The sequence below is a fragment of the Lampris incognitus genome, chromosome 7 (genome assembly GCF_029633865.1).
Source record: "Lampris incognitus isolate fLamInc1 chromosome 7, fLamInc1.hap2, whole genome shotgun sequence".
NCBI lineage: Eukaryota > Metazoa > Chordata > Actinopteri > Lampriformes > Lampridae > Lampris > Lampris incognitus.
Window position 1 is genome coordinate 24,626,270 of NC_079217.1, and position 8,524 is coordinate 24,634,793.

General features: G+C 45.0%; 1 protein-coding gene across 1 annotated transcript; it reads right to left on the minus strand.

Annotated features, from left to right (window-relative positions):
- Window positions 1–6,019: 6,019 nt before the first annotated feature.
- Window positions 6,020–7,220, minus strand: med29 (mediator complex subunit 29). The gene is made up of 4 exons (XM_056284066.1): window positions 7,058–7,220; window positions 6,891–6,949; window positions 6,700–6,784; window positions 6,020–6,572 (listed from the first exon to the last, which is right to left on the minus strand). Exons 1-4 carry the CDS (start codon window positions 7,217–7,219, stop codon window positions 6,345–6,347), a joined length of 534 nt encoding a protein of 177 aa, XP_056140041.1. The 5' UTR covers window position 7,220; the 3' UTR covers window positions 6,020–6,344.
- Between the last annotated feature and the right edge of the window lie 1,304 nt (window positions 7,221–8,524).

The window sequence follows — 8,524 nt, forward strand, 5'->3', positions numbered from 1 at the left end:
TAGCGACTAAACTCATACTCGTGACACAGACGTATTCAACTCTTTGCTCTTTATCAGAAGAATTCCTGGCATACAATGTGCCTTCTCATGACATCCTCACTACGGCTACTGACAGGTGTCAACCAACTAACCAATACATGACATCCCCATTTTCCTTGGAAACAAACTTACAATTTACAAAACAGTTGTCAACAGTGGCATTGCAAAAAAAAAAATTCTGCTCACAGACATCTTACAAGCCTGTCTTTCCAACTAACTAGTGCTTAAACATGTTTTAACATCAACTATTTATTGTCTACCCATCAACATCACCCACAGTTTATGCACATATTAGGTTGTGACATAATCAGACATTCTAATGGGTGGTCTTTTAACCCTTTGAGGTCTGGTTGTCTTGGTCATGTCTGGTGTGTTAGTGTCAGTGGGTACTGTCTGTGTCACAGTGGTATGTGAATCAAAGTCCACTGTACTGTCCTCTCTTCCCTTTGTCTCCTCCTGCTTGCAGAGTGACTCTGTTAGTCCATTGGTTCGGTATCTTTTAACAAATGTAGTGTTTCTAGAGTAGCGTGCTCCCTCTGGAGATTCTAAACTAAGTGATTCCCTGTCTTATTTATGACTTTGTGGGGTGTCGCATTGAAAGGGGTAGTGAACTTTTCTACTTTTCCTGACGTACTAGAATTGTATCGCCTATGTCCACTTCTGAATGCTGTGCTCTTTGCCGTTCATCTGTGTACAGTTTGGACTTGCCCTTCTGTTCCATGCCCCGGTCGCGCACTTCCATGTCTGCATGTGACTCCGTGATCTCTGGCAGCTTTCCTCTCATTTTGCGTTTAAAGAGCAACTCGGCTGGGCTCTTCCCTGTTGTGGCATGGTCAATGCTCCTGTACACAGTCACATATGTTCTAAGCTCACGTTTCCAACCAAGTCTTTCTGACTGAGCAATCCTGATCCTCTTCATCAAGGATGTATTTTGTCGCTCGACTTCTCCATTAGCCTGAGCCCATATTGTTGTTGTTCTCAGGTATTTAATCCCGTTGTTCAAACAGAAGTCTCTGAATAACTCTGACTTGAACTGGGGGCCATTGTCACTTTTACAGGAGATAGGCAGACCATGGCGGTTAAAGATAGACTCTAAGCAATCATAACCTTCTCTGTTGTCGTGGAAGTCATGACATCACACTCATAGTAGCGACTGTAATAATTAACTACTACAAAAATGTAGTGATTGGATGGCAGGGCCCAAGTAAGTCTATGGCCAAGTCCTGCCAAGAGCCGTCCGGTAATGGTGTCGGTTGTAATGGTTCAGGTGGGTCGGGTCTGGCCACTATCTGATAGCCATGGCAACTTTTACAGTATTTTTCAGCTGCCCTATCCATGCCAGGCTACCACACCTTGGTCCTGAGACGTTGCTTAGTCCCAACAATCCCCAGATATCCCTTATGTGCTAACACCAGGGCTCTTGCATGCAAAGTTGTAGGTAGCACAATAAGAACTAGGTACCCCACTATGCACAGCTCATTCACAATTGCTGCATAGGTTTTACAGTTTCCAAAATGTCCAATTGTGATTGCCTTGCGTACTTCAATTAGTCCTGATCAGTTGCAGAGGCCTCTTCCACTTCTTTAGTAGTGAGTGCTTTGGGGGTGGCATTTATGGCTACAAATCTCACATAATCATCTGAGCCATGGGCATGTCTCTCTTGCTTTGCTGTCTCTCCCAGCAGTCGTGACAATGGGTCAGCAATGTTTTGTTTGAGACTTTGTAGCTTGGGGCCCTGTATCAGTAGAGACTGTAGCTTGGGGCCCCGCATCAATAGAGACTTTGTAGCTTGGGGCCCTGCATCAGTCGAGACTGTAGCTTGGGGCCCTCGCATCAATAGAGACTAGCTTGCGCCCTGCATCGCGACGCAGGGTTGGAACAAACGTCCCTTGTAGGGTATGATTGGGGATCCCTATTATATACGAACACAATACCCCTGACCTTTTGGGTTCGCCCAGACAGAAGCGCAGTTTGTATTGCGGGAAATCACCGCGGTCGCCACAAAATACTGTTATGTGGTGTCGGCTCTCGGCAGTTCAACAGCAACCAGAGTGGTAAGCCCCCTCAAAAATCCTCCGCAGCAGGATAAATACGAAACACTCAAGGCTCACCCATTGAAAAGTTTTGAACTTTCTGACGCTGACCAGGCCAGCCGGCTCTTCTCTCTACAAGGTCTCGGTGACAGTAAGCCGTCTGAACTTATGGACAGGATGCTGGATCTCCTGGGAGAGCACAAACCCGACTTCCTCTTCATCCAACTGTTTCTGCGATAGCTGCCTTCTCAGGTATGGGCTGCTTTAGCCAACACAGCCATCACTGACTGTCGTGCTCTGGCCGAGGAGGCTGATAGAATTTTTCTGGCTGGTCAACAGGCCCAGGAGCGCCCCCAAGGGGTGGCCACGGCCATCCTGATACTATCCCTGCCCCCCCAACCACAAGTCGCATATGCAAAATATTCTTCTGATTATGTATAATATGCTTCTATCTGATGTTTTACATTAGGTGCTGTTCATTTAAATCAATAATGTATATTTTTCATAATAATTCATGTCAAATAAAATAACAAATGCATAGCCTGGCAGCCAGCCGCTTTTGATCGTCCGTCACTGCGTCACACATATACAAATAACAATGAATCGTCTAACACGTTACAATATATACAGATACATAACACATTAAAACAGAATTGTTGAGGAACTCAAAATGTTAACTGTACCGGCATTTGTCTATGCACATCAGATATTTAGTAACATTGACTGTAAAAAACAAGAAACCAAAGTATTTCAGTATGCGATTCCTTAACTCTCATATTGAGAGTTTTCAACCAGCCTATACAGTATACTACAACAGCATAACAGAATTCCTGAAATTCAGTCATGGCTTTTGGTTTTGGTGTGCCACCCCAAGATTTTCAGTGGCCCCATTTGGCCACTCCTATGAAAAATTTCTGGGGGCGCAAAAAAATTCTGGGGGCTACAAGTTTGGACCCAAGGCCAAGCGGTGCCGATCTCCGTGCAGTTTCAGCGCGGCGGGAAACGCCAGAGCCGGCGCTCAGTAGTGGCCATGTGCGTCGGCCGAACTGGCAGGCTGTTCTTCATCCACGATACCATTTCTGGACGGTGGTTCACGGGCGCGCAGAGGCGTTAGCCAAGGGCTAACGTGTCTACTTATTCGTGTACACTACCCCGCTCTTTCGGGAAGCGCGTCCCCGCGCTTCAGCATATCAGCTCCCTCACGCCTCTGGGCGCACGCGCTCACCATCCCACTTCTGACACCAATGTAGCAAATTCGGGGCAGCCCGGCCGGACCGTCACAGCCGGGACGCGAACTCGTGTATTCCACACCGCGGGCGACTGGTTAACGTTGTAGCCCGCGGTGCGGGAGGTACGGGTTTGCGTCCCGGCGGCGGCGGGTCCCGGACAGCCCGCCCCCCCGAATTCGCGTCCCGGCTGTGACGGTTCCTGGGCAGCCCCCCTTTAGTCGACTGGTTAACGTTGTCGCCCGCGGTGCGAGAGATATGGGTTCGCGTCCAGGCTGTGGCGGTTCTCGACTGCCCCCTGTATTCGCTAAAGTAAGCTAAGTGACGACTTCCAGGGTGGGAAGATGACAGCGCGAACTTATATTTGCGGCGGTCTCACCCAGTGCCGTGCATGCAGTGTCTTTGTCCGCGTCTGGGTTTGTGTTTTCGTCTGATGGCTGGCAGAGCTCGTGCTGGATCGGCTGGGAGAGCTTGGCCTGCCGCATCCTGTGGGCCCGAGAACCGCGGCTTTGCCCGGTACCGTGCCCGAAGAGGAAACACCGAGGACCGTCTGACAGGACGCCGAAACGGGGCAGGATAAGCTAACTGCTAGCACGTGCAGACCGGCAGTTCCGATAATACCAAGGGCGGTCTGCGATATTATGAACCCTACATAGCCCTCGCCAAAATCCCGTACCCTGTCCCAAATCTCGCGAACGGACGCCGGATTTCCGCTGCGTTGCTAAGGAAACAATCAACTATCAACTCGGTGCGAAGCAAAGCTAACGTTAGCTACCTTCAATTTTGGTCGCCAAAGTTAGTAAATTTCTCCCCCTAGTGGCAAAATAATAATTAAAATGGCAGTCTTATGTGCTCTCCTCTGTTCATGATCCTCATTGCTCATTGAAACTTGAGTAGTTTCGATGTCTGATACTTCATTACTTTTACCCAAGTAGCCTATAGCTTTTCAGCAGGCCTTCTTTATACAACACTGTGCACTATACACTATAGGCCTAGGCTAATAGTAGAAAATGTAAACTTTCTGGTAAATGAAGTGAAAGACATGACTAGGATGTTTGTCTTATGATTTAAGTGTTTGCCCTGGAAACGAAATTAAGCAGGAAGTCTAGATTATTTTTGGTTTTGATTAAAAATAATCAAAATATTAAGTTACATAACTTATGAATCGTCTAAAAAGTGAACCATGGGGTTGAAATTATGATTGTGAGGGAAAGAATAGCCTTAAGTTGACTAACCTAACAATTTTAGGTTACAAGGTCTGCCTCTGCTCCTTGGATACGTTATTGGTATTATATTAATGTTGATTGTGGATAACTTAGACAGGTTAAATTGTGGGTGTACAGCGTTTCCTTGATGAGCGCTAACCCCATAACAACATATTTTCGCGTTGCTACGGTGGCGCACACGTGACAAAGCCAGAAACGGGATTTTGGCGAGGCCTATGTAGGGTTCATAATATCGCGGGCGGTCTGGCGGTGGCCTCGCCTGGCGTTGACTGTGTTGTTGGTGTCGTCGTGTGGAATGCGGGGAGGTGTGTCGAGGGTGTCTGGCTGGGAGAGCTGGCGCTGGATCGGCTGGGGGAACCCGGTTTGCTGTATCCGGTGGGCCCAAGGACCACGGCTCTACTCGGAGCTGTGCCGGAAGCGGAAACACCGAGGGCGGTCTGACAGGACGCGGGGCAGCGTCCGAGTGATGTCACAGCATCGCTATCGCTATGGACGCATCACAGGAAGTCAGACATGCGGAGCATGTTAGTACAGCAAGGCTGTGTTTACAACACCAACTCACGTATATGCTGCCATATATCCGATTATATTCAATTATACAAAAAAAACGAAGACTATTACAACAAACTGCTTACTAATGTAGTCTAGTGCATCCGATGTCTGACTTCCGTTTGCTGCAAAGCTTCCGCTTCCGCTCGGGAAAGGCTAAAAATAGCTCATGGACGCTGCCCCGGCGTTCGCTCTTGGACAGTGATTTTTTTTTCTTGTGGATATATTTTTTTTTTCTTTTTTAGTTTGGATACATGTGTTCTTGTAGGTTTTGGATACTACGTTTTTGTCTTTGTGTTGTACTGGTGTGGGCAGGGGGAAACGATATTTCGTTTCATTTCATGTGTGCAAGCACATGAGATGAAATGACAAATAAATGTTCCTGATTCCTGATCAGGGTATGATAAAACATCCAAGCAGGGTCTGATCATCCTTTCCCAATGGAGATATCTGCGGGGCAGTTATGCTTCAAAATCAACTGGCTCTTCTAGAAAAGGACATGCCATGTCTGACATTTTTTTCAGTGTGCAGGCTTCAGCTAAAAAGGAGAAACTCGGGGTAAGTTGAAGAAAACCTGCCAGTGAGCAGGTTCACTTCAGAGTATGTTGCCATAGTAACTGAGTCAGAGTCAAACTGAACTGGCTGAACTGTGAAACCGAAAACCCAGTTTCCTTCCTTACTGAGTTTTCACTAAACCCGCTTTCTTAAACAGGCCTCTAGGCTGCCATTTGAAATAACCTCAAAATCCTTTCGGATACCTGTTCATTTTCATTCACAATTTTCTAGTCAAATGTTTGATTGCTGCAGTAGCTCCATACATAACTAACGGACTCCTGCTGTTATGGCATGAAATTGCAAATTTCTGTCATTACCTTGAATTTTTCAGAAATGGGTGCTATTCTACAAAAGGGAGAAAACACCTAAATCAGTAAAAAATATTTTTAATAGTCCATACAAATGAGCTGTAAAAAGAAAGCCCGAGTAATCGGCTGCAAATCAATGCTACTCTACCACCACCTGCTGGTCATCTTATAGCACGACATTTTGACAAAATAATATTTACACTTATTTTACATTAAAAAAAATCAAATTTGATCACAAGGGATCTTGGTCAGATAAACAACATTCTAACCAACTTAACACAAAACTGCAAAAACGTTAGACATCCTTAAATCCAAAACGCGCGCGCGTGCACGCACGCACACACACACACACACACACACACACACACACACACGACAAAACAACTGAGCTAACGAGTCAGTCCATCTCTATATGATTCCCTGTGGTTGACCCTTCCCTGCAATCTTCTTGGAGCATTCCAGGAGAGCATTGTGAATGTCTTTGGCACAGGAGATCTGAGACTTGATCATGCCAAGATATTGGGCGTAGGACAGGGACTCTGTCTGCACGGTGTCAGGCTTGGTGGCGGTGGGGACCAGGTTGGGAGAATGTTTTGCGCTGTCAATGCTCTGGGAAAGGCACTCGTAGGCGAGCCGCTGAAAGAGAAGCCAAACAGTTTGGATGATTTAAATGTGATTGAGTGATATATCTGTTTGTCAACGAGATAGATATACTTAATCATGAGAGCATTCCTGCACAATGCATTTGTGGTGTGTGCGTTACCAAACATAGTTCCAGCTGATCACACAGGGCATAGAACTCCTCCAAACTTTTGTCGAAGCGTTGGACAGTGGCGTCACTACTCTTGCTAAATGAAAACACATAAGACGGTTATTTTGCATCCTTGACCCTGATTTACGACACCCTTAAGTTATCTCTTTCTGGTTACAGCTAGGTAATGTGAAGCTACTTACATGCCATTATCGATCGAGGAATTATGCCCTAAATTCAAAGACGCGATCTTCATTAGGTTCTGCAAAGAGCCATAAACAGGATAGAAAAGGCGGAATAAAGCCAAATATACGTGCCATTAGCATTTTCAACCCTGGTTAAAGGCAACGTTTCTCCCTAAACGTGTTACCTGTAGGCTCTCTTTCAGCTGTGGGATGAGCATCTTGAATCTGTGAACCGGATCAAAGTCTTGTTGTTGACTAAGCTGCTGCTGTTGCTGTTGTATAGAAGCAGCTTGCTGAATGCCGGGTTGAGCCATCGATCCACCGGGCTGCTGCTGCGGGGCTGCCATCTTGGCCAACTGATCCGAGTGTTTCCAGTTCCGTACACTTCTTCCGCCTCTTTTTCTTCTTCTTCTGCTTCTTTTTCTTCTTCACTTGATTTACTAGCGTATTGCAAATAACTTTAAGCCGCATACCGCCACCTATGTGTTGGCAATTTTCCCCCCAGGAAGGCGAAGCCTGTGACATTGTACTCGTTGCCTTCGTTTGGTTGGGTTGATTAAATTTATGCATGAGGAGTGAGATTGGTAAGGGCTAGTTTGGTTTTTTTTGCATCTTTATTGACAATAGAAATCACATGCAAACAAAGAAGTTCTTAATACAGACAAAACAATATCAGAGCCAGGGGGAAACTTTAAGTGAAAACAAGTGGTTAGGGTTAGGGTAAGAATATCGGGGTAGAACCTGTCAGAGGCAGAGTAGAGCGGGTCATGACTTCGCCGTCCTAGGAAAAAAAACACCTACTGTACAAGAGTCAAGTCAGTCAGTTTTATTTGTATAGCCCAATATCACAAATGTATGTGCTTTACCCGATTTAAATTATACCCACCTACCTTGTGTCACTAAAGAAAATAAAGAGTGACTTCCTGGTGACCTTTTAAGTCTCCTTTTTTTTTAACAATGACTCATTTACTCATTTATATGGCTTTAACATTTTAATATATGATCAATAGGATCAGGTGCATACAAAAGGAAAACAGAGGGAAAATTTCAGAAGAGATAAGAGGTTGAAATAATATTAATATCAAATATCCATCCATTTTCCGAATCGCTTATCCTGCTCTTAGGGTCGCGGGGATGCTGGGGCCTATAATGTAAAATATATCAAAAACATATTTAAAAGGATAGAGCTTTTTGTAAATCATATTCTTCAACTATACTTAAAAGTTTCATTGCATTTTGATTTTTCGTGACTTTAAGGGCCTTTATATAAGAAACATAATATTGTAGCGACCGGGGAGATGGTTATGAAACATGAAACGGATCGTTACGCAACTGTATTGTTTATAAGGGTGGGTATATCTGCAGTCAGTTTAGACTGAAGTGGTCACTTAGATGAGTGAGGAAACGTATCTGTCAATAAACGTTGTGTCTCCAGATGAGCTGATTCAACTTCCTTCTATTTTCTTACCTGGATTACTGAGCATGCATAAAGACCTTCTGAGAAAAGTTTTCAAGTTGGAAAATTAGTCATGTATATAAAGCAATAAAGTTTCAACATACATACATTGGAAAAAAATCAGTAAAGCCCAGAAAAATAGGTTACAGGAGTTTCAGAATCATCACAAAATACACAATTATTGGTTTCAGTTCCA